Source organism: Carassius carassius, chromosome 11 (genome assembly GCF_963082965.1).
Source record: "Carassius carassius chromosome 11, fCarCar2.1, whole genome shotgun sequence".
Lineage (NCBI taxonomy): Eukaryota > Metazoa > Chordata > Actinopteri > Cypriniformes > Cyprinidae > Carassius > Carassius carassius.
In genome coordinates, this window is record NC_081765.1 from 3,255,937 (window position 1) to 3,281,363 (window position 25,427).

The following is a 25,427-nucleotide window of genomic DNA, read 5'->3' on the forward strand; positions in this document are numbered from 1 at the left end:
ACTAGTGAAATATGTTATCCTTGTGGTACGTGATTTTGATATGGTATGATTATTGAAACGACAACTTATAGTATTTGATGAAGTGGCCCAATCGTTTTCCTTTGAGAGAAAGAACATGGCAACTAACGTTACTGCTTAACTCGTTAAACCAATACACTGGAAACCCTAATAAGTTGACTGAACTAAATTGATTGAGTAAACTCGTTGCCTCAATTTAATTGAGTAATGGAGTCTCCCAAAACTTACATATTTAAGTTTATTTAACTTGACACTTTTGTAGAAAACCCTAATAAGTTGACTGAACTAAATTGATTGAGTAAACTCGTTGCCTCAATTTAATTGAGTAATGGAGTTTCCCAAAACTTACATATTTAAGTTTATTTAACTTGACTGTTTTGTAGATTGTACTTAAATCACTCAGTTCACCAAACTTGGTGCTTATTTAATGTACTTAAACGATTATGTTCACCTAACTTGGTATTACTTTCAAGTGTACTTATATATTTAAGTTAACTCAACATGTAAATTTAACAGAAAATTATGTTCTTATTTTTGACCGCACACTTTTTGCACACTGAAGTAAAACAAATAACAGCATATTTAAACTTTGACCTTTTGACAAAATGTCACAATATTTATGAAAATACAGTAGACCCTATACTGCACTGTAAAAAAAAAAGTTGTGTCAACTTAAAAAAATAAGGCAACTTATCGCTAGCGCTTTTTTGAGTAAACTTAACAAAAAATTACTATGTTTGCGTATTTTAACATCAACCTAATCCATTGGGCAAAGTTACGTCCAGTGGACATCTTTTTATGTCTTTGCAGACGTTGAAAAGATGTCCACTGAGGAGGCAGAATGTTTTATGATGTCTTTTTTAAAATGTTTTTTTATGTCTTCTTTACGTCCGATATAGACGTTCACAGATCCTCCTTACAAGGTTTTCTGTGACTTTATTTCTGTCAGACATCTAGAGAAGCTCTTATTGAGAATTAACAGAGGTTTAAATGTTGATACTTTATACATTTGTCACCATTGTGGTGGAAAGTGTTTGGTTTAGTTGGGATCTTGGTCCAGTTACTTCTTGTGTAAGCTTGTCTTTTGCTGCTGTAACAGTGTATTTTAAAACACTGTTTTTGTGGAGAAGAAAGACAAACTTAAATGAGCTCAGGTGTCATCAGCTCTTTATTGGTGTTAGCTTGTCTCTTGCTGCTGTAACTTGTGTGTTGTAAAACACTGTTATTGTGGCAATGAGAGTTGAGATCAGACGTGCACATCTTGCTTGTAATGGTGACAAGTTAAAATAAAATGTATTGCTGCAACTGTGGATTCACTTTTATGGATAGAAACCTAGTAGATAAAATAATGTACTTACTTTTTGAAAACAGATCACATCGTCACAAACAGACATCAAGATTTTGGATATGCATCACATCAATGGTGACATTCAGAACAAAAAAGGCTGTAAAATAAGGATGAGTTTGTGCTATGGAGCTCTTTTGTTTGTCACCGTTGTTGTGATGCATATGCTAAATCTAGAAGTCTGTGTGTGTGAGTACTTGATTCTTTTACTCAAAATATTTCAAATGCATTCATTTTGTCCATCTTCAAAATAAGTATTTTGCTCTTGGTGCCTGTTAAAAATATCAAACAAAACTTATTTTATGATCTCAAATACGTATTATGTGATGACTTTCTCATCAACAAAAAACATCTGATAACACCTGAGCTCATATAAATTTGTCTTTTTTCACCACAAAAACAGCGTTTTAAAATACACCAACCCAGCAGCAACTGGACCAAGATCCCAACTAAACCAAACACTTTCCACCACAATGGTGACTTCAAATGAATCAAGTATCAAAGTTTAAAACCTCTGAGTGATTTAGGTAGAGTCTACAAAAGCGTCAAGTTAAATAAACTTAAATATGTAAGTTTTGGGAGACTCCATTACTCAATTAAATTGAGGCAACGAGTTTACTCAATCAATTTAGTTCAGTCAACTTATTAGGGTTTTCAGTGTGGATAAGAACAGTTCTTGAACAGAAGGGAGGGCTGTACCGATGATTCGCTCAGCCGGACTACCCTCTGTAGTCTTCTGAGGTCAGATTTAGAAGCTGAGCTGAACCAGACAGTTACTGAAGTGCAGAGGATGGATTCAATGATGGTGGAGTAGAACTGTTTCAGCAGCTCCTGTGGCAGATTAAACTTCTGCAGCCGGTGAAGGAAGTACAACCTCTGCTGGGCCTTTTTCACAATGTAGTCAATGTGAATGTCCCACTTCAGGTCCTGAGAGATAGGGGTGCCCAGGAACCTGAATGACTCCGCTGCAGTCGCAGTGCTGATCATGATGGTGAGTGGGGGGAGAGCAGGGGGGGTTTCTCCTGAAGTCCACTATCATCTCCACTGTTTTGAGCGTGTTAAGCTCCAGGTTGTTGAGAGTGCTTTAACACTTTTGAGTCGATTAACACATATTCGCGTTATGAGTCATTTTCTCCTGATAACCACAGAAGAACTTAAATTACACTTTCAGTTTTGATCATACAGATAAGAGCAATACCTCAATCGAATCTGTAAAGGGTCTCCTTTTTTTGTTTGTTTGTTTTTGTATACAGACATAACAAAACTTTAACAAGGACATAACAAACAAGGTGTGCTGTCTGCAGCCTTTGTCTGCGGTGATCTTCATTTAGACACTCGTCCTTAAAATGAACTGTAACTCAGTCAATACTCAACAAAGAGACATGAGAGATATATCTATAGAAAACTTGATATGTCTACTTTTAAACTAAAGAAGTGCTGCCGAAAACTAATTCTGTGATAAAGTAATCCATATGAAAACAACGCAATATCCGTTTTTCACGTCTCCCTTCATTATCTTCTAATGCGACCACGCCCCCACGCTGAATGCGCTTTTCAGATGATAATGTTTTACTGAAGCGCGCTGCTTGAATACGCGCATACTACATATAACAAAGCAGCAAGACCGGTCAAGGTTTTTTTTTTTTTTTACTCTTTGCTTCGCGATGAGAGGAATAAGACATAATTGACCCCAAAAAGATGTGATGTGGATTACCTCAGGATTTGAGATTAGGATTTCCTCAGTGATGATGATAATAATAATTGTTTTTTAGAAAATCAGATTGTTAAAAGGATTTCTGAAGGATTGTGTGACTGGAACAATGATGAAAAAAAAGCTTTGAAAGTCAGCTTTGATTGTTTCTAATAAACTGCTTAACTGCACTCACAAGTGAATATTAACTTATGTTGTGGGATTATTAAATATATTCTAAATAAACTACAAAAATAAAATGATATACATTTCTTTTGTCCTCACATTCTTTCATGTAACTCTTCCCTCTCAGACACAAACCTGACTGAAAGGCTCATTATACAGCTCATTATGCAGGCCTTTGTCTTCTCAGGTGTAAAGCACAATGATATTCATGATAGTTGACGCCTACTCGCATATGACTTTTACAAACAAAAGGTGTCTTAGAAAATTTAAAACAATATATTGTTTTCTGTAAGTGAGTAAACAAGATGATTTTCACATAATTTTGAAAGGAAAAATTCTAGGCTACAAGCTCCAGTTCTCAAAAATTCCGGGAACCGATGTTCTGTATGTGTTTTATGGCCTTATTCAAGTGATTTAACATTTTTAGTTTTTCACTAACCACGCATAACTTTTCTCAAAAACACAATCATGTACATACATGCTGAACACTTCCTTCCTGAATGAGGCTGATGAGTGTGGTGTCGTCTGCAAACTTCAGGAGCTTGACAGAGGGGTCCTTAGACGTTCAATCATTAGTGTACAGGGAGAAGAGCAGTGAGGGAGCGAACGCATCCCTGGGGAGCTCCTGTGCTGATTGTACGGGTGCTGGATGTGTATTTTCCCAACCTCACTAGCTGCTGCCTGTTTGTCAGGAAGCTGTTGATCCACTGACAGATGGAGGTGGGCACGGAGAGCTGAGTTAGTTTGGGCAGGAGGAGGTTTGGAATGATAGTGTTAAAAGCTGAGGTGAAGTCCACAAACAGGATCCTCGCATAAGTCCCCGGTCTGTCTAGGTGTTGCAGAACATAATGCAGTCCAATGTTTACTGGATCGTCCACAGACCTGTTTGCTCTTTAGGCAAACTGAAGAGGATCTAGCAAGGGTCCAGTGAGGTCCTGCAGGTGGGCCAGCACCAGTTTTTCAAATGACTGCATGACCACAGACGTTAAAGCCACAGGCCTGTAGTCATTTAGTCCTGTAATTTTGGATTTCTTTGGGATGGGGATGATGGTGGAGCGTCATGGTTTGAAGCATAAAGGGACTTCACACAGCTCAAGTAATCTGTTGAAGATCTGTGTGAAGATGGGGGCCAGCTGGTCAGCACAGGATTTCAGACAGGTTGGTGTAACACAACCTGGGCCTTGGTGCTTTTTTCCTTTTCTGCTACCGGAAGACCTGGCGCACCACATCCTCACTTATCTGTATTGCAGGTGTGGGGGAGAGGGGGATGCAGGAGGTGTTAATGGTGAGAGCAGTTGTTTGGGGAGGTGTTCAGGATGGGTTGCAGGGGTTCTGAATGGTGTGAACGGTTGTTTGGAGAGGCATTCAGGGCAGGTGATGGGTGTTGAGTGTGGTGTCGTCTGCAAACTTCAGGAGCTTGACAGAGGGTTCCTTAGACGTTCAATCATTAGTGTACAGGGAGAAGAGCAGTGGGGAGCGAACGCAGCCCTGGGGAGCTCCTGTGCTGATTGTACGGGTGCTGGATGTGTATTTTCCCAACCTCACTAGCTGCTGCCTGTTTGTCAGGAAGCTGTTGATCCACTGACAGATGGAGGTGGGCACGGAGAGCTGAGTTAGTTTGGGCAGGAGGAGGTTTGGAATGATAGTGTTAAAAGCTGAGGTGAAGTCCACAAACAGGATCCTCGCATAAGTCCCCGGTCTGTCTAGGTGTTGCAGAACATAATGCAGTCCAATGTTTACTGCATCATCCACAGACCTGTTTGCTCTTTAGGCAAACTGAAGAGGATCTAGCAAGGGTCCAGTGAGGTCCTGCAGGTGGGCCAGCACCAGTTTTTCAAATGACTGCATGACCACAGACGTTAAAGCCACAGGCCTGTAGTCATTTAGTCCTGTAATTTTGGATTTCTTTGGGATGGGGATGATGGTGGAGCGTCATGGTTTGAAGCATAAAGGGACTTCACACAGCTCCAGTAATCTGTTGAAGATCTGTGTGAAGATGGGGGCCAGCTGGTCAGCACAGGATTTCAGACAGGTTGGTGTAACACAACCTGGGCCTTGGTGCTTTTTTCCTTTTCTGCTTCCGGAAGACCTGGCGCACCACATCCTCACTTATCTGTATTGCAGGTGTGGGGGAGAGGGGGATGCAGGAGGTGTGAATGGTGAGAGCAGTTGTTTGGGGAGGTGTTCAGGATGGGTTGCAGGGGTTCTGAATGGTGTGAACGGTTGTTTGGAGAGGCATTCAGGGCAGGTGATGGGTGTTCTTCTTTCAAACGTGCAGTAAAACTCGTTCAGATCATCTGCCAGTCATTGATTCTCCACAGTGCTGGGGGATGGTGTCTTGTAGTTGGTGATCTCTTTTTAGACTTTTCCAAATTGATGCTGAGTCGTTGGAAGTGAACTGAGTCCTTATTTTTCCAGAATAATTCCTATTTGCCACTCTATTCTCCTTTTCCAGTGTGTATTTAGACTGTTTATACAAGACATTGCCCCCTTTCCTGTAAGCATCTTCTTTGGCCTGACGGAGCTGTGTGAGTTTTGCAGTGAACCATGGTTTGTCATTGTTGTAAGTTAGATGAGTCCTGGTAGGAGTACACATCCTCGCAGAAAGTGATATAAGATGTTACAGTGTCTGTGAGTTCGTCCAGATCAGTGGCAGCAGCTTCAAAAACACTCCAATCAGTGAGGTCAAAACAAGATTGTAAATCCTGCTCTGCTTCATTAGTCCATCTTTTTACAGTCCTTAATACGGGTTTAGCTGATTTTATTTTCTGCCTGTAGGTCGGTATATAAGATGAACCAAACAGTGATCAGAATGTCCCAAAGCTGCTCATGGAACTGAGTGATATGCATCCTTTATTGTGGTGTAACAGTGATCCAATATATTAGTCTCTTGTGGGACATGTGACATGCTGTCTGTATTTTGGCAGTTCACGGGAGAGATTTGCTTTATTAAAGTCCCCGAGAATGATTAAAACAGAGTCCGGGTGTTGTTGCTCTGTCTCTGTGATCTGATCAGCAAGTTTCTGTAAAGCCAGGCTTACGTGCGCTTGCGAATGATTGTACCAGAATGAACGAGTGAAACTCCCACGGCGAAGAGAATGGCTTGCAGTTAATGCATAGAGTTTCTAGATCTGAACAGCACATCTTATGTAACACTGTTACATCATTGATGTAAAAGCATGTCCCGCCGCCACACGATTTTCCCCGTTGATTCTGCATCGCGGTCCTCTCTGAACAGCTGAAAGCCCAGCAGATGGAGTACGCTGTCCGGTATGGCATCATTCAGCCAGGTTTACATGAAACACTGAGCAGCAGAGTGTGAGAAATCCTTATTTGTCCAGGAGAGCAGAAGGAGTTAGTCCGTTTTGTTGGGTAGAGAGCAGAGATTTACCAGATAGATGCTAGGCAACGGCGTTCGGAGTCCGCGTTTTCTGAGTCTCACGAGCGCGCCAGCTCTTTTTCCCTGTCTTCGCATCCTCCTGAAGTGTGTGATCAGCGTAGCTGCTCCGCCGACAAGAATGTCCAGCAAAACATCAGAATAGTCGAAAACCGGTAATATATCGGGAGATGTGTGGTGCCGAATGTCCAGCAATTCGTCTCTGGTGAAACTGATTGCAGAAATATAACTAAAGACAGGACAAACTAACAAAAACACAAAACAACCACGGAGCACATCATGGAGGCAGCCATCCTGTATCGGCACCAGAGATTGATACAGAATTGATACTGAGAAACGTTCTGTCAACATTCACTCCTGCTACCAAGAATTCCATGATGTCTTCTGCCCTCTCAAAGCCTCACAACTGACTCCTCACCGCCCCTGGGACTGTGCGATTGGTGTGATACCGGGTGTGTCAGTGCCTCGTGGAAAGATTTACCCTCTCTCAATTCCAGAACAGAAGGCCATGGAGGAGTATGTGGAGGAAGCTCTCAAACAATCAAACAATTGTCCCATCCAACTCCCCTGCCACTTCAAGTTTCTTCTTTATGGCGAAGAAGGATGGAGGCTTACGGCCCTGTATAGATTATCGTGCACTTAACCAAATTACTGTAAATTTCCAGTATCCTCTTCCCTTCGTCCCAGCAGCACTTGAACCACTCCGAAGTGCCACCATATTCTCCAAACTTACACAGTGCGTACAATCTCATCCACATACGCCAGGGAGATGAATGGAAGACAGCATTTGTGACCCCTACTGGCCACTATAAATACAGGGTAATGCCGTATGGCCTAGATAATGCCCCCTCAATCTTCCAGGACTTCATGCACGCAGTGCTCCGGGAGTACCTCAACTGCTTTGTCATTGTGTATATTGACGACATCCTCATTTACTCCCGGAGCCTGGAAGAACATTGTGTGCATGTAAGGACCATCATATCTAAACTCTCCCCCAAAGCCGAAAATTGCTCCTTCCAATCTTCAGTGCACTTTCTGAGGTATATAATCAGTAAATCAGGAATCCACATGGACAAGGGGAAGAAGGGGAAGAAGCAATCACCTTCTGGCCTCAACCCTCCACAGTCAAAGAACTCCAACGCTTCCTAGGTTTTGCAAATTTCTACCGCCACTTTATAAAGAACTACAGTACCATCACAAGTCCCACCACCAACCTCCTACGCAATAAGCCCAAGTCTCTGTCCTGAACTCCAGCTGCCACTGAGGCCTTCACCACCCTAAAGCAAGCCTTCACAACTGCTCCCCTCCTAGTTCACCCAGACCCTGAACTCCCATTCATAGTGCAAGTGGATGCCTCTACCACTGGAGTGGGAGCGGTTCTCTCCCAACGGCAGGGCTCTCCTCCTCGACGCCATCCATGTGCCTTCTTCTCACGGAAGCTCAGCCCGGCAGAAAGGAACTATGACATCGGGAATCGGGAACTGCTTGCTATTAAGTTAGCATTAGAGGAGTGGCAACATTGGCTAGAGGGCGCAGCTCATCTGTTCACCGTACTTACAGATCAAGACAATACCTACAATACCTTAGAGAAACAAAACGGCTAAATCCCCACCAAGCTAGATGGGCTTTCTTCTCAACCAGGTTCAATTTCACTATCACCTATAGACCCGGCCCTCGTAACATCAAGGCTGATGCCCTGTCCCAATTCCATGCTCCCAAAGACGGCTGAAGGTCTTGAATTCATGGTAGCTTTCATTGGCTAAGGCCCACCCATGAGGCCGTTTCACTGACATTTCAAACAGCCAAATACAGTTTGTTTTGTTCATTGTCACGTTTCAGGGTGAGAAAATTTCACCACACTAACAGTCGTATAGTGTGTAAAACGCTCTGGCATATTTTAAAGATTCTATGCCTCGAACTTTAATTATTTCTCATATTCTGGAAAATCCACTGTTGATCTGGATAAGCGCTCGTCATCACAGTTGTAAACACGATGGGTTTCTTCTTTTTCGTGACGGGGTTTGGTGTCACAACATCTTTGTTTCCAGGCGGAACGTTAAAAAATGTGACAGGCATGTCTACTGGAAATCCTGTATAATTCAACCAATCCGACGACGACGTTGAAACTCCTGAATGTGTGCCTTTTGTGTGTCATATGCATTAGATGTTTAGCAAATGATCTGTGCGCATGACGTCTGAGGCTGAGACTACTTAAACTACTACAAACCTAACACTGTTTTTGATGAAGACAGAATAGATTTGTATGTGGGGAGTCACTGGGATAGGTAGAGGGAGACAGAATAAATGAGGTTGTACATCATGTAAGGTCATAAAAAATAAGTGAAGAGAGAATGAAAAGAGTGAAATGAGAAACAAAGGCTTTTCCAGGTCTCTGAATGGCATAGCATAAGCATAATAATGGGACAGAAATAGCAAGTGTCTTTCGCAGAGGATCACCTCACAAGGAGCCACTCCAGCCAACAAAATGTTCATGGGCCCATGTGTTTATCTGCAATCGAATAAAGTGCTCCTTAGAGGTGTTCAAACACAATCAATCAATAGTACTGATGACCCAAACACAAAAGCTACAGTTCTACTGTGACCAGGGGGCAATATAGACATTTATGTGAAAGTCATCAAGTAATCAAAACCTAATATGCCATGCAAATTAATATCAATTTGTTATAAGCCTGATCGTAGACTTTTATATCTAACCCACACACATGCTGTAAGAATTTTTCTTATTATTTATTTTTTATTTTTCTCAGAGACAATGAAAACATTATGGGTTATGTGTAATTACTATAACAAATCAGATGAGAAACCCAAAATCAGAACAATGTCTGGCAAAATATTAAAGGTGTTTTTTTTTTTTTTTTCAAGAATAGGATAGACAAGAAAAAGTAAGTGCTAGTATTAGTTGGTCAAGTGCTGGCGAAAAAGATGAGTCTTTAGATGTTTTTTGAAAATATAGGGGAAAAAAAATGAGTTTCCATAAAAATGTGGAAACATTCAGGAGTTACAAAGTTGTCATCGGTTTGGTTGAATTATACAGGATTTCCGGTTTTATGAACGGACGAACATGAATCTGGTGACATTTTATTACACTGGTTGTCTTATGTATCATGGCAAATGTAAAAGATAAAATTGCATTTGCTGATGCAGCCATGGGGTTTTAGCTTGCTTTTGTAAGACTTTATCACAACTTGTATTTCATGGGACTTCTGCATTGCAAATGCAACACCAGGTGAGCAACCAATCAAGTTTACATATGGAGTTGTGATTATGTAATTAAAATTTCAAACTGTAATAATTTTAGAATTCAAAAGATACATTCATCCAAGCCATTTGCGTAGGACCAACAGTGAGAACATGTATTTATGTATTTCATGTAGAATAAATAGCTGGATACACTACCAACCAATGCTTGCAGTTATTTATGACTGTTTTACATTGCTGTTGAGGAATTTAGAATTGCTTCAGCTCAGTGATATTTGTAGGTTTTCAAGCATGAACATTTCTTGCCCTGCAACAGCATTTCAATAGGGTTTAAGTTCAGCTTTTCATTAGGACAGATGTCCTGGAGAATTCCCAGATACTGAGCAGAATTCATAGTTCCTTCAGTAAAGGCTTCCAAGTTCTGTTAGAGAAAAACCTCCCTAAAATATCACCACCGTGCATGTTCAATCTTGATTGCTGCAAAAAATAAATGAATAAATAATAAATAAAATCCTCTTTTTTCTGTCCATAAGATTTTGTTCTTATTTTTTGACAATAATCCCAGTACTACAAATGTGAGACTCTGAGGAATGGTTCCCATCTTGCTACTGTATTGTATGTATAAAATGTGTTTGTTTGTAAGTGTGTTCATTAGTGTATTTTTTTTTTTTTTTGCCAGATATAGTTCATAAAAGGTTGTTGTTTTTTGAAAAATTACTGAATGTTCAGCTATGTTCAATGCAGGTGGGCTAATTGTAACATATATGACTGTAAAGCCCCATGAGCCTGTCCCTCAACTCTGTACAGAACAAATAATTTATACAACAGAACAACATCAGCTGCACTGCTAAGCCAATTATTTATCTTTCTCTTTTTCTGTGTATGACAGAACCTTGAAAGATATTTTTTTTTCTCACCAAACAGGGTTCACATGGAGTTTCTGTGCCACTCCACACTCTCAAATAATGTATCACCATTCAGCCCAGCCATGCCAAATCCCTAAAGACACATTTACATAGCCTTTTTCACTTAAGAAATGACACGAACATAGACACAGACACCGACACAAATACACAACACAACACAAAAATAGTGTTCTGCTCAGGTGTCTCTATTGTTCTGTCAGTTAAGGCCTGTTAATTATTCGGCTTGACCAGCTGTTTTATGGTCTGGAACTCCACAGCCTGTCCAAAACTTCAATTGTGGTTGAAGCTAAATGTTAGAAGAAGAAGAAAGAAAAAAAAATAGTATGCAGTCAGTTTGTAGTATATAATACTGTACAACCAATATCCAGTGACAGTAAGTCATGCCAAACTAAACCACTTATATAGTAGGTCATTCAAATTAAGTGTTCATTAATTTATTCATTTTTTCTTTCTTTCTTTCTTTCTTTCTTTCTTTCTTTCTTTCTATGGGGACATATGTCAGTGTTTATTGTTATGTTATGTTGGGACTTAAAATATTTTATTGTGAGTTTTGGGGTAATCACTGTGCTAAAGAGTAGAGCCTGTGATTAGAATATGGATGTTAAGATGTCTATATTCATGCTGCTTTTTCATGCAGTAATAATCTCTTTGCTAGTTAGCACATGCATGTGAGTTATTGTTAGCTAGCAGTGTTAACTGCAAGAAGTTTAAGTTCTAATTTGAATGGTTTTATTCACTGCAGTGAAGTTTTAGACATACAAGTAGAGTGTTTAGTTTTGTTTACCCCCTTGATCTTGGCAAGTGTGAAATTGTAGTGTCATGTGACCTTGTATTTTAGAAAAAAAACTTTATTTCTGCCAGACTGCGAAAAAGAGCACAGAATTGTCAACACCAGACCAAGGCGGAGCCGGAGGGACGAGGGAGACCGGTCGAGCCAGTGAACTGATGGGCCACGGTGGATAGGAGGGAACTAGGACCCATGGTGGAGCCGACAGGTCCACGGGCCTAGATGGAGTCCAGGGCTTAGAGGCTGGAAGCGGATTTTAGGGATACTCCATCAGCTTTTTCTCCCTCTCTGGCGATGGCTTGTCAGTTGCGGCAGGCTCTGGTTCTCCGTCAGCAGTCGGCTTGGGCTGATGCTCCATGCAGCGGGGAGATGGTGGGCTGGGCTCTGGGTCCAGCAGAGAAATCTGCTCCAGGACCATCTTCGGATGATGGCGCTCTGCGGGCAGCGTTCAAACAAAGCATCATAAACTGAGCACGTTGTCTGGGTAGCTGGTGATATTAGCGAGGGTTAGGAAGAGTCTGGTATGGTCCTCAAGCGATCTCGCCCACTGCTCCAGCAGACGGAAAAGGTATTTTGGGGCGGGCGAGGGGATCCATGAGGGAACACGGGGAAAAACAGAAAGAAAAAATAACACTCTAGAAACATGGAAAACAAAAATGGGGGGAAACACGCAAATAACACTGTTTTGGTCGGATCTTCTGTCACACTTCTGCTGTGGTAGAGTGATGAACGAGGAGCAAAGAATGCTGAGATGCAGGAGAATTCAAATGTATCACATGGATTTAAGTAGACCCGACAAACACAGACTAAACAGACTAGGGATGAACTCACAGGGGTAATTAATAGACACACCTGGAATCAAATGAACAATCAACACAAGGGGGAAACTGGGTCACGGGAAGCACATGGGGAGGAAAATCACAACAAAACAGTCCAGAAATCTGACAATAGGAACAGTGTACAAGTGCACCAAATCCTTCTCTGATAATATACATCTTTCCACCTGTAATCCTATTTGGTCTGTTCCACATTGCAGAAAACCTACTGTGTTAAGAATAAAAGTTAAAATAAATGCAAACAACCAAAGATTGAAACTTAAACTTAATTTGGTTGGTTTTATATTGTTATTGAGCCACAGCAAGACATTTTGTTATAATAAGCCATGTTTTTTAGAATCATTTGATAGTTTACTAATAAATAATAAGCATCCTGAAATTACTTTAGATACTTTATACTTTGTACTTTCTCATTTTCCCTTATACTGAGGACTACATACACATGGCTAACCTTACCCCACTCTCTCCTACTCATTGCTATTGGTTTCCAAACTTAAATGGACTGAGGCAATCAGTTTCCTCAATTTATCCTAGCTGATTAGGTTTTACATTGTATGCTGTCAAGGGCCACTAGCTCAATTCAGCATATCCACAGACTATAGTTTTGCAACTATAGCAAAGGTCAAAGCATACAGTTTGTATTTATGAAGGTCTTTATCAGACTGATCTCAGGGCAGGGCTAAATTTACACTCTGCATTTAGGGGATTTTGCTGCAGGCTGCATCTTTCCACAAAAGCATCAATAGCATTCACAGAGAAAATAAGTAGGAAATCCTCCTCATTAAATTATAATGTGGACAGGGATACAAAATGCTGGCATATGTTTAATTAAAAATACAAATAAACAGCATGGATGCAGACACATTTGTGCATGATTGTGCTATAGGGATGGGTGAATCGATCCTGAAGTATCGATATATTGATACTGATGCGAGTCTCGAAAGTATTGATGCTCAAATAAAAAATATTGATACTAAGGTGTTTTTATTTACCAGTGATTTTGTTTATTTAAAAAAAAAATAATGCCTACAATATGCCTTAAATTGGACGAATAACCTATGTTCGCAAATAATTGTGTGGGAGGGATTTTCCTGCTCATCTGAACACACGCAAATGTTGCAAGGAAGAATGAATCAATTACAGAGAGCGTTCACTCACTTCTGACAGTACATTTAAATAGAGCTGCGTTTCCCAAGAGTAGCCTATAATAAGAGAGCATTTATGTTTTTGGAAAAGGCAGCGCAGAACAATGCAGAAAAAACATAGGCTATACTGTATGTTTGAGTTATTTCACAATACACCTATGGAAATTTTACCCTAGTTTGTGCAGTACATTTATTTAAATTTGAATGTTAAAAGTTCATATTGCTCATGTTCTATTCTGTATTGTTAATATAAATCATACACTCTCCGAATAAAAAGGTTGCCTTTTATGCATGCAACAGCCTATTACTTGCAGTCCCTTATGACAATGAACCATGGTAAAGTGAACATAGTTTAACTCAAGTGTTTGTAGATTTCCTTGGTTACCACTAAAGTAAACATATTTTAACCATTTGTAAAAAAACAACAAAAAAACTAATAAGTTGCAATTAAGGCGTATTGCATGTTAAAATACATTTCAAATATAAAGTAGGTATTATTACCCACTGTACTCATAATAATTAAAAAAAAATTCATAATCTTTCTTTGAAGTATAGTCTCAGTAAACTACTAGTTTAGTAGTTTTATACTGCAAGTATACTCATAAGTTCTCTTTAAGTGAACTTTACATTATACTTTAAGTATACTACTATGTCCCTATTTAGGTTTTAATTTGTATATATTTTGTTAAATGAATATCTGAATAACATACAAAACATCCAAAGAAAGAACAGGGTTAAAAAATATTTTTAAACACTTTAATGTGGGTAAGTTTCATAAAAAATAAAGAACATTTTGAACAAAAAATTGAAAAAGACTATGAATTGCATTCAGAATGATTATCAAAACGTAGACAGAGTCGATCAACACCCCAAAGCTTGACTTAATTATTAACTCTTCATCGTTTGACATTTTATTCCATAACGTTACAGCGTCAGATGATCGTTAGATTACATGTGTTAGTATCTGTTGTTTCCTTTTTTCTTTTTCACTTGTGTTTTTTTTGTGGAAATTCTGTGCAGAAGATGAGTACTAGCGCCCTCTACCCTATAATAATGAAAACACGAATTCTAGGAGTATAGCTCAAATATATTTATAATTTTTGTAAGTATAAGTCAAGTATACTTAAATGTCATGTATATTTCTGATGAGTACATGAAGCCCATTTCTGAGAAGTACATAAAAAGTAAACTAAAAGCATACTTTCCTAATTTTAAGTTTAAAAGAAGTATACTAATAGCACACTTGAATAAACTTCTTTTTTGTAAGGGTCATCAGCGACAGCCTTCAAGATCTAAACAGATCTATATTTCATGCCATTTAAAATGGTTTTATTTTAAAGCTTCAGACTACTGCAGAGATTCTGCATTCACTGATAAAATGTCTCAAATCACCATGACGGGCTATGAATCTACCTCTGAAGATTTTGTTGTTGTGTCAGAAATATTCAGGAATATTTGCTCAGTGAACTAAGCGTCAAAATAGACCTCTCCTTGAAATACACTGAACAAAATTAAAAATGCAACACTTTAATTTTTACCCCCATTTTTCATGAGCGGATTTCAAAGATGTAAGACTTTTTCTATGTAAACAAAAAAACAGTCAGTATCTAGTGTGACCACCATTTGCCTCACGTATTGCAACACATCTCCTTTGCATAAAGTTGATCGGGTTATTTATTGTGGCCTGTGGAATGTTGGTCCACTCCTCTTCAATGGCTGTGCGAAGTTGATGGATATCGCCAGGAACTGGAACACGCTGTTGTATATGCCGATCCAGAGCATCCCAAACATGCTCAATGGGTAACATTTCCGCTGAGTATGCTGGCCATGCAAGAACTGGGATGTTTTCAGCTTCCAGCAATTGTGTACAGATCCTTGCAACATGGGGCCATGCATTATCATGCTGCAAAATGAGGTGATGGTCGTGGATGAATGGCACAACAATGGGCCTCAGGGTCTCATCACAGTAATTCTGTGGATTCAAAATGCCATCAATAAAATGCACCTGTGATCGTTATACATAACATATGTCTGCCCATACCATAACCCCACCACCACCATGGGCCACTCGATCCACAATGTTGACATCAGCAAACCGCTCACCCACACCATGCCATACACGCTGTCTGCCATCTGCCCTGTACAGTGAAATTCAGGATTCATTCATGAAGAGAACACCTCTCCAAAGTGCCAGACTCCATCAAATGTGAGCATTTGCCCACTCAAGTCGTTTACGATGATGAACTGCAGTCAGGTTGAGACCCCAATGAGGACGACGAGCATGCAGATGAGCTTCCCCGAGACGGTTTCTGACAGTTTGTGCAGAAATTCTTTGGTTATGCAAACCGATTGTTGCAGCCGCACTCCAGGTGGCTGGTCTGAGACAATCTTGGAGGTGAAGATACTGGATGTGGAGGTCCTGGGCTGGGTGTGGTTACACTTGGTCTACGGTTGTGAGGCCGGTTGGATGTAATACCAAATTCTCTGAAACTCCTTTGGACAATATTTGAGAGAAATAGGCCTTTTGTGTACATAGAAAAAGTCTTAGATCTCTGAGTTCAGCTCATGAAAAATGGGAGCAAAAACAAAAGTGTTGCATTTATAATTATGTTCATGTGATGCAATTTCAAGTTTTTCTTTCTCTTTGGAGTGTTACAAGCTGTTCGTGAATAGATAAGATCCCTAAAGTTGCAAAGACTAAGGTCTCAAACCCAAAGAGATATTCTTAATAAAAGTTTAGACTCATCCATGCCCTCCTAAAACACCTCATTCAAACACGCCCCCACGTCTTCGTCACGATGTGGGAATATTTGCATAATGCTGCCCAAATGTTCACGCAAAGAAAGAAGGCATAACTTTGATTCTTGCTGTTGCATGTTGTGGATATGCTATTTCATTGTGAAAGCGAAAATACTTTGTTGGCCTTCTGAAAGAGGACACAACTAGAAATCAGTGGTTAAGGTGTATTTACAACACTGTTCCAGAAGAGTTCAACCCAAATATTTAGATGTGTGCAGCACATTTTATGCAGGACTGTTTCCTGATCCTAAGGAGAGAAGACTACAATGTCGGCTGTTCTGACTCACAGTCTGTAAGTACATTTACATATTTAAAGGATTTTGACACTGATGACATAGAGCTTGTTGTTTGTTGTTTCTCCAATCACAAATGCAGACATTGTTTTTTGTTTAATTGGCGCGATGCAACGCAACGCACGAAAAATCAAAGGGTTGCAATCAAAGGGTTGTGAGTTCGAGTCTCGGGCCGGCAGGAATTGTGGGTGGGGGGAGTGCATGTACAGTACTCTCTCCTCCCTCAATACCACGACTGAGGAGCCCTTGAGCAAGGCATCTAACCCCCAACTGCTCCCTGAGCGCCGCAGCATAAATGGCTGCCCACTGCTCCAGTTTTTCGGGAAGTCGTGGCCTAATGGTTAGAGAGTCGGACTCCCAATCGAAAGGTTGTGAGTTCGAGTCCCGGGCAGGCAGGAATTGTGGGTGGGGGGAGTGCATGTACAGTTCTCTCTCCTTCTTCAATACCACGACTTAGGTGCCCTTGAGCAAGGCATCGAACCCCCAACTGCTCCCTGGGTGCCGCAGCATAAATGGCTGCCCACTGCTCCGGGTGTGTGCTCACAGTGTGTGTGTGTGTTCACTGCTCTGTGTGTGTGCATTTCGGATGGGTTAAATGCAGAGCACAAATTCTGAGTATGGGTCACCATACTTAGCTGAATGTCATGTCACTTTCACTTTCAAAAAAAAAAAAAAAAGTATACGTCATTATAATCAGTAATTATGTCCCTACTTCATGCAAAAAATGACTCATTTGAAATGGGTTTTATTGTTTTCCTCTGTCTCCAATCAGAGCACACCTTGCTTTTCAGAACAATGAGCTTTTTAAAAAACGATGTATTTCAGAAAGGTGGGGTAAGGTGAGGAGAAACAATAATGTACAGTATGTGGTAAATATTTTTTTTATACTTAAACTGCATAAAAAATAAAAAATAAAAAACATTTCATTACACCAAATACACCAAATATTTTTTTTTTTTTTTTAGATATACATAACGTATATTGTGAACTAAAATTAAGTGAACATTTTACAGCACAATATTTACTCACTGAAAATATTTTAAAACTTACATTTTGGAAATGACACAAGGAGGAAAGAAACACATCTGTTAATCTGCCAAGAGTCATTAATACTGGACATTTGGAATTTGAAATAGCTTATTTTTTTTTTTAGGTTATTCTGTTCAGACTGTAGAAAAGTGCTTTGCACACACTTTTCAGGGCTTTGTAATAATCTTACGTTCAAAGGCTTCATGGAAACACAAAAAAGAGGGGGGGGGGGTTAAAGTGGGTTTCCATAGAAACAGTTTTACAGCCACCAGGAAACTGGAGAGTCTTGGGATTCGGAATTTCCACTGTTCATCAGTTATTAACGTTGTATTGTGCTCATGCCACTTAAGTCTCCAGCAGAAATGCTGGAAAGAAAGTGAATTCTGATATGTTGTGGATTAGACTTCTTATTTCATAGTAGGTTGAACAATATTTACAAGTCCAGACTTGCTTTTGAGCTGTAAGGTTCAATTATGGAATTTCCTCTTCACATATAGCCAAATTACCAAGTCTGAGGGAAGATAATTCTGTGGGTTGTTGACCAAATAGCAATGAATAGCATTAATATAATATGCTAACATGTAAAATTTAATCACTGGCATGTTTTTAGTCACCAACTGAGTTTTTTTTTTTTTTTTTTTGGATAACATTGTTAAATCAAAACCTCATATTGCTGGCCAAACATAGTGATATGTCCATTTCTTAACATCCAACAGGACTGTTTTATGCTTCATCATATTCCAAAATAAAACGTATCCTTTACAAACAGAATTTGATTTTAAAAACCAATAACCACTTGTGTTAAAAATAGCTTTAAAAAGATTTTCAAAGTGCTTTTTATCCTATAAGATACACACTGACTGATTTTATCAGCCTTCCCAAACATCATGTTTACAATTATACTTCATTGCTGATCAATATAACACAATCAATGATGTGCACTTCAATGCCATTGAGATATCACATGCCTTCTATTATAGTAACTCACCTTAACAGGATGTGATGTCTTTCTAAATGAACTAATAGTGCAAATTCCCATTTTGTAGTGCACTGTTTTTAACCCTTGTGCGCTCCTCATTTGGGAGTCATACTCATGGTCTTCATGGTCAAAAGTGAACGGACACCTGAAATTTAACTTTTTTTTTTTTCTTCAGTAAATGCAGTATAATATTTTTTTGTTCAATATTATTTTTTCTTCTGTATTTTGGGAGAATTTCAAAATAATTAAATAATAATTTATGCAAATACCATTCTGGTGAAGCTACAATTTTTAAAAATGTAAAATTTGAAATATTTTGATCAGAAATGACTGAAGACCGCACAAGGGTTAAAGGAATAATTCACCCAAAAATCAAAACTTGCTTAAAATTTACTCACCATCACTCCATTCAAGATGTAGATGAGTTTGTTTCCTCATCAAAGATTTGGAAAAATGTAGCACTTGCTCACCAGTGGATCCTCAGGTTGCCGTCAGAATGAAAGTCCAAACAGCTGATACAATCTAGAATACTTGCTGTTTATTAGTACTTATTAAGCACATATTAATGCTTTATTCTGCATGATCATGAATTTGACTACATACCAATACGAGTTTATTGAGGCAAACTTCATAGTTGATAGTGAGAATCCCCAAAATGTGTCTCCTGATTCAGGCGAGATGACTTTCAATTAAAATTTTAAGTTAAAAACTGTTGAAGTTAAATACATATTTGGTTATTACAAACATGCAGCTGTCCGCTTCACAAAATGTTAATTGATGGACTGGAGTGGTATGAATTACTTGTGGATTATTTTGATGTTTTTATCAGCTGTTTGAATGCTCAATCTGACGGCACCCATTCACTACAGAGGATCCACTGATGAGCAAGTGATGGAATGCTTAATTTCTCCCAATCTGTTCTGATGAAGAAACAAACTCATCTACATCTTGGATGGCTTGAGGGTGAGTACATTTTCAGAAAATTCTAAAACTATAACTATTATTTAGCTTTTAGAGGACAGTCTTAACATCAAAATACACTTTCAACTGCAACCCAGGCTTAAGACAATGTATGATTAAAAATAGTGGATGAGATAACTTACCGGTCGTTTCAACAATACCCTCCAAAATCACGACTATTTCGAACTGTTCAGTCTGCATGGATCGCTGTGAGAGCTCATAGAAGGGGCTCTTCGTGTCAATCACATGACAGATTGTGAGTGGTGACACAAGAAAGAGTTGGTCTGCTCCGGTGCTAAAGCCCACATCCAGCTCCAGCTGATCCAGGGGGAGGAACTCACCCTCGGGCGTCTGTCGAGACTGCAGGAGCGAAAAGACGGGGAGTAAAAATTGCTTTAGACACTCTATGGTGAATTCAGCTGTGAGGATAGACAGTCAGGCATCAAAGGACAGACATAAAGGACATCAAATAAAAGCTTAATGTATAAAATAATATATATACTTTTTTTTATATGAATCACAAGTTATCAAGACACTATGCAGCAAGACTTCATGTTATTGTACAAGATTTTGGCAGCATTTCTGGCCAGCATACTTAAATATAGGCCTACACAGAATCGAGGCAGCCGTATGCCTTGAGAACCTACTTTCTAATGAACTATGCTGTTATAATTGATATCTTTGTTATATCTTTGATATTCAGTGCCTGATGAAGACCTGAAGGTCGAAACGTTGCTTGATTAAATTCCTCTGGAGCAGTAGTTTTCAGTGTGCAGACTTCACTTCTTTATTTGTTTATAATTCATATCTTTATCCTTTAAATTAAATAAGGTTCTTTCTCACTCTCTTTTATTTTAACTAAATTTAATTAAATTAGACATTGTGATGATTCACAGCCAAGTATTAGCTGAGTTTGTCAAGGTGTGTGTGTGTGTGTGTGTGTTTTTTTCCAATACTAATGTAAATGAGTATAGAAAAAAAAAAAAGATTTGTTAAATTGTCCATTTTAGACCTATTAGTACATGTGTAAACCAAACTCTCATCCTAACCATTCAGTAGGTACATGCAGTTAATTAATATTAATCAGTACTTAAATGTATAATTACACTGTTACAAGGTCACAGTAAAATAAAGTGTAAACCCATAAACTCTATAGGTGGACAAAAGGCAGCCCCTTACCTTGAGCAATTTACACCTGATCTGGGCTGAAACCATGTGGCTGTTGCGTAGATTTCCCACCCTGAACATCAGCGTGAGTTTGCCGTCACGCATGGAAATGGCTGCATTTTCACTAAACATCAGAGTCTCTGCCCTCTTCTTGGGTTGAGACATTTTAATGAACATACAACCTATTAAAAAAGCATCCACTATGGAGCCCAAGATTGACTGAAACAGGAAGAGAATGATTCCTTCTGGACATTTATCAGTTATGTATCTGTGGCCATATCCTATAGTGGCCTCTGTCTCAATGAAGAAAAGGAAAGCAGAGGGAAAGTTATAGACGTTGGCCACGCATGGTGTGTACTTCTCATCATGAGTTCGGTACAGGTCTCCTCTGATGTATGCGATGACCCACCACATCGAAGCCATGAATAGCCATGCTACTGTGTATGTGAGGATGAAGATGAAGAGGTTCCATCGCCATTTGAGGTCTACTAAAGTTGTGAATAAGTCTGAGAGATATCTGCTGGTCTCTCCACCCAGGTTTCCATGCTGGACGTTACATCGTCCGTTCTTGTCGACAAATCGCTGTCGTTTCCTCCTCTTGTCTTTCTGAAGGCTGGAAGATGTGGTGGTCACTACCTGATAGTCGCTTCCAAATTTCTTACGAAGAGCAGACATGTTATCCTGCAGAGACAGAAGTGAAGCTAACTTGACTGTCTGATATTTAAGCAGTGTATTAGACCTGTCATGACCTTTTCAATTGATGAAAATGTAAAAAAAAAAAAAAAAAGTAAAAACAAAAGCATAAAAAAGATCAATGCTGGTTGTCACATAGGCTTTATCTCAATAATTACTGTAGCAACATTTGACTCAGAATTTTCTCAAAATTAAAAAAATTAAAAATAAATAAATAAATAATAATAATAATAATAAAGTTTTCTTATGCTTTCTTTCTTTCTTTCTTTCTTTCTTTTAAAATAATAATAATAATAATAATAATAATTCCTAAATCATTACGTTTGTGTAATTGCTGGTGGTTAAACAAGTGAACATAAAACACACTGGCTACATTTCAACAAAGGTCTACATTACAATGTACTGTAGATATTAACTGAAAGGCTGATATGTCAGTTTTCTCATCTTTTATAGTAGTATTATTTTGTTAAATAATTTGAATTTCTCCAACACAGTAGCTTTATAGGTTACACTTCATTTTAAGATGTCCCTGAATATTACCTAGCAAACTGTACTTAGGGTCAGGTTTGAGATTAGTTGCTTCTAATTATGCATAATTTACAGTTGTTACTATAGTAAGCTTGAGCAAGGAGGACACTGTGAAATAAAGTGTTACAATTCTAAATTGTGTTGGTGTTTTCCTCATTGACTGTTTTATTAATTCCCTTTGCCCAGTAATTACTTAACTGTGTACATTTTGACAGTGAAAATTAAAGTGTTAATGGACAGCAGATCGTGTGGCTATACCTGTAATTAACGTACTTTATCTTGGCCAGTAACCGTGAAAACGTTCAATAGCTTTGATTTTTTTTTTTTTTTTTTTTTTTGTAGTCGACACATATTGACTTTCAAAACTAAACCTACAGTATCCCGAGTCAGCATAAACTGTGACGAAAGCCCCGGTTTTACGAAAATATGAAGAATAAGAGGAGGAGAAGAGAAGACAATAGTCTTACCTAAATTTCACCATACAGGGATGTTTTCCTCTTGTCTCATTACCTGCGTTCTGTCATTTCAGACTAAAGCGTAGTTTAAAGGGAAACAATCGTTTATTTATTTTCTGAAACGGTGTAACGACACACGTTTCCTCTTTGGGGCTGAAAGCAGAGATGCAGGAAACTCTCCACAGGCGCTGTCCAGCAGCTCGGGTGCTGAAACACACGGTCTGTCTTCACTCATATGTTCATTTGCGTTTCAAAAACCCGAGCTCAAAGTTGGGGATGATTTTCGTCAGTCTTATCACAGATAAACACAGTGGGAACACAGACGAGCGAATCCTTCCGTCTGCGCAACAACTAATGGGTTCAGCAACTAGTAGCTATAGATGCTTTCTCGACACCTGGAAGGTTTTTCTCCACCTCTGTCTGCTCGGCTGCAGAACATACGAAACTTAACTAGATTACGTTGCTCGGAGCTTGTGTGTTAAAGCCAAACTGATGGTTATCAATTTCCCCGGACCCGCCTCAGACAGTCAGATTTACAGTACGTTTCCTTCCCAAACCCAATGCTCAACCATTCCAGCGTTATCGTGCTTGTTTCAAAATAATCAAATTAAAATTCCATTCATTTCATCCAGCTCGTGTCCTTCGGACTATCAGAGTGAGTATGCGATTCAGCTCTTTGTCTCTTCAGTTCTCCTGAGCGCTGAGCGTTTCTCTCGCCGCGTCTGAAGCTCCTCACAGGATACTGAGGTGTGTTTTTCATTCATCAAGGGAGGGCGGAACTTCACATTCACAATTCACGTTTGTAGGCAGTACTCACCATGAATTTAACTTCACGGTTATATCACAAACAATCAATGTATCGCACACATTAGTACAGTATTCATTATAGAAAATGCAATGCAGTACACAACACTGCATAGAGTAAAATAGGATATATTCCGCATATAGTGTTGTAAATAATGTAATAAACATAATTAATAACTTAGTCAAGATGAATTCAAAATAGACCCTTTTTAATACACGTTCTTGATCTTTGTGTATAATTCATCAGTGCATGTTATAGACATTGTTTTAGTGTTTTAGCTAAGTATGGCTTCCTCTTTTTGCGCAAAGCACAGATAATTATGGTTTCTTGTTACACAACAAAGCAAACACATTAAGGCCCAACCTTTGAGTCAGATATAAAATATATGATTGACTGTCTGTTGTCAAATTGCTATAATCTTTCTTTTTTCAAGATCAAACACCTTGTTGTATGTTGTGTATCTATTTATAGCTTGTTTGGATGTCAAATGTAATTTACACATCAAAGAAGAGTGATGACCAGCTACCTGCCCGGCATATCGCTGTAGTCTACCTGCCTAATTTGATTTGTGTTGACAGTCTGATTTACTGAGGCCTTGGGAGGATGCAGATGCACATTGAACATTCTCAACTCTTTCTCTAAACAGAAAAGCTCTTTGGATCATACCTAAGTGAAACAGTCAGCTGAGGTAATTCATTTTAGAAGTGAGTGATTTGCAAGTTTGTCTTGTGAAAGCATAAATAATATTATGCATACATCATCCTGATTTATCAAGGCATTAACAGCAGTTTTACACTCTAAATCCTGTAAAAGGTTTTTCTATTTTTTTTTTCTTCTGTTGGACGTGTGTGTGTGTGTGTGTGTGTGTGTGTGTGTGTGTGTGTGTGTGTGTGTGTGTGTGTGTGTGTTTGCGTGTATATGGCTTGTGTCACAAATCAAAATAAATTTTCCATTCCACTACACCTAGAAAAATGAGCAGCTCCTCCCATCATTCAAGGTTAAATGGATTATTGATCTGTGCTTGTTAAAGCAAGACAGTTTCCTTTAAAACCACTGAAACTGACGTAGAGATTTAAGGGAGAAGCTAAGGGAAATAGTTATAACAGTAAATAATATCAGTGTTGTCTTCAAAGACTGATTTCTCTCTCTCTCTCTCTCTCTCTCTCTCTCTCTCTCTCTCTCTCTCTCTCTCAAAAGATCAATTACTCAAATGCCAGTTTTCTCTAGAAATGTTTCAGTATTGAACTATTAAAATGGCAAACCGGTCTTTCCCTATGGCACAACCTGACCTGCATTTCCCTCTGTATGCCCCTTTTTGAGCAACCCAATATGGTGACACAATTTTTCAACCTGCTGTTACAAAACTGAATTTGCCCACCTTAGCAACAATACATACATATATTTTACCTGAGGTATTAAACATGATTTTATGGGTGCAGATTACATTGATGTATTTCCAATAAAAAAAAATAATAAATAAAAATAAAAAAAATAATTTGTTGAAATTAGAGATTTGAGAGCTAAAGAAACATTTATGACCAGTTATTTTTAATAACAATACTTTATTCTAAATGCAGTAATATTATATTTTCTATAGCAAAATAATGGATAATATTCATAGCAGTGTAGGAAGACCAGCCTGCTGAAATATCCGTTTTTAAATCAGTTTGTTTTTTGTTTGTTGACATATCACACTTTTCCAAGAGTCAAGTCGCCTTTATTTATATAGCGCTATAAACAAAACTAAGATTATGTCAAAGCAACTGAACAACATTAATTAGGAAAACAGTGTTTCAATAATGCAAAATGACAGTTAAAGGCAGTTCATCATTGAATTCAGTGATGTCATCATTCAGTTCATTTCAGTTTAAATAGTATCTGTGCAATAATTTGCAATCAAGTCAATGATATCGCTTTAATGAAGTGTCCCCAACTAAGCAAGCCAGAGGCGACAGCGGCAAGGAACCGAAACTCCATCGGTGACAGAATGGAGAAAAAACCTTGGGAGAAACCAGGCTTAGTTGGGGGGCCAGTTCTCTTCTGACCAGACGAAACCAGTAGTTCAATTCCAGGCTGCAGCAAAGTCAGATTGTGCAGAAGAATCATCTGTTTCCTGTGGTCTTGTCCTGGTGTTCCTCTGAGACAAGGTCTTTACAGGGGATCTGTATCT

General features: G+C 38.9%; 1 protein-coding gene across 1 annotated transcript in view; it reads right to left on the reverse strand.

The window, feature by feature from the left end:
- Window positions 1–23,178, reverse strand: part of LOC132152624 (G protein-activated inward rectifier potassium channel 1-like) — a 50,486-nt gene extending 27,308 nt beyond the window's left edge. Inside the window, exons 1-3 of the mRNA XM_059561386.1 lie at window positions 22,465–23,178; window positions 20,789–21,457; window positions 19,753–19,969 (exon numbers count right to left, since the gene is read on the reverse strand). Of these exons, the coding sequence (XP_059417369.1) occupies window positions 19,753–19,969; window positions 20,789–21,451 (880 nt within the window). The 5' untranslated portion in view covers window positions 21,452–21,457; window positions 22,465–23,178. The remainder of the gene's footprint in view (window positions 1–19,752; window positions 19,970–20,788; window positions 21,458–22,464) is intronic.
- Between the last annotated feature and the right edge of the window lie 2,249 nt (window positions 23,179–25,427).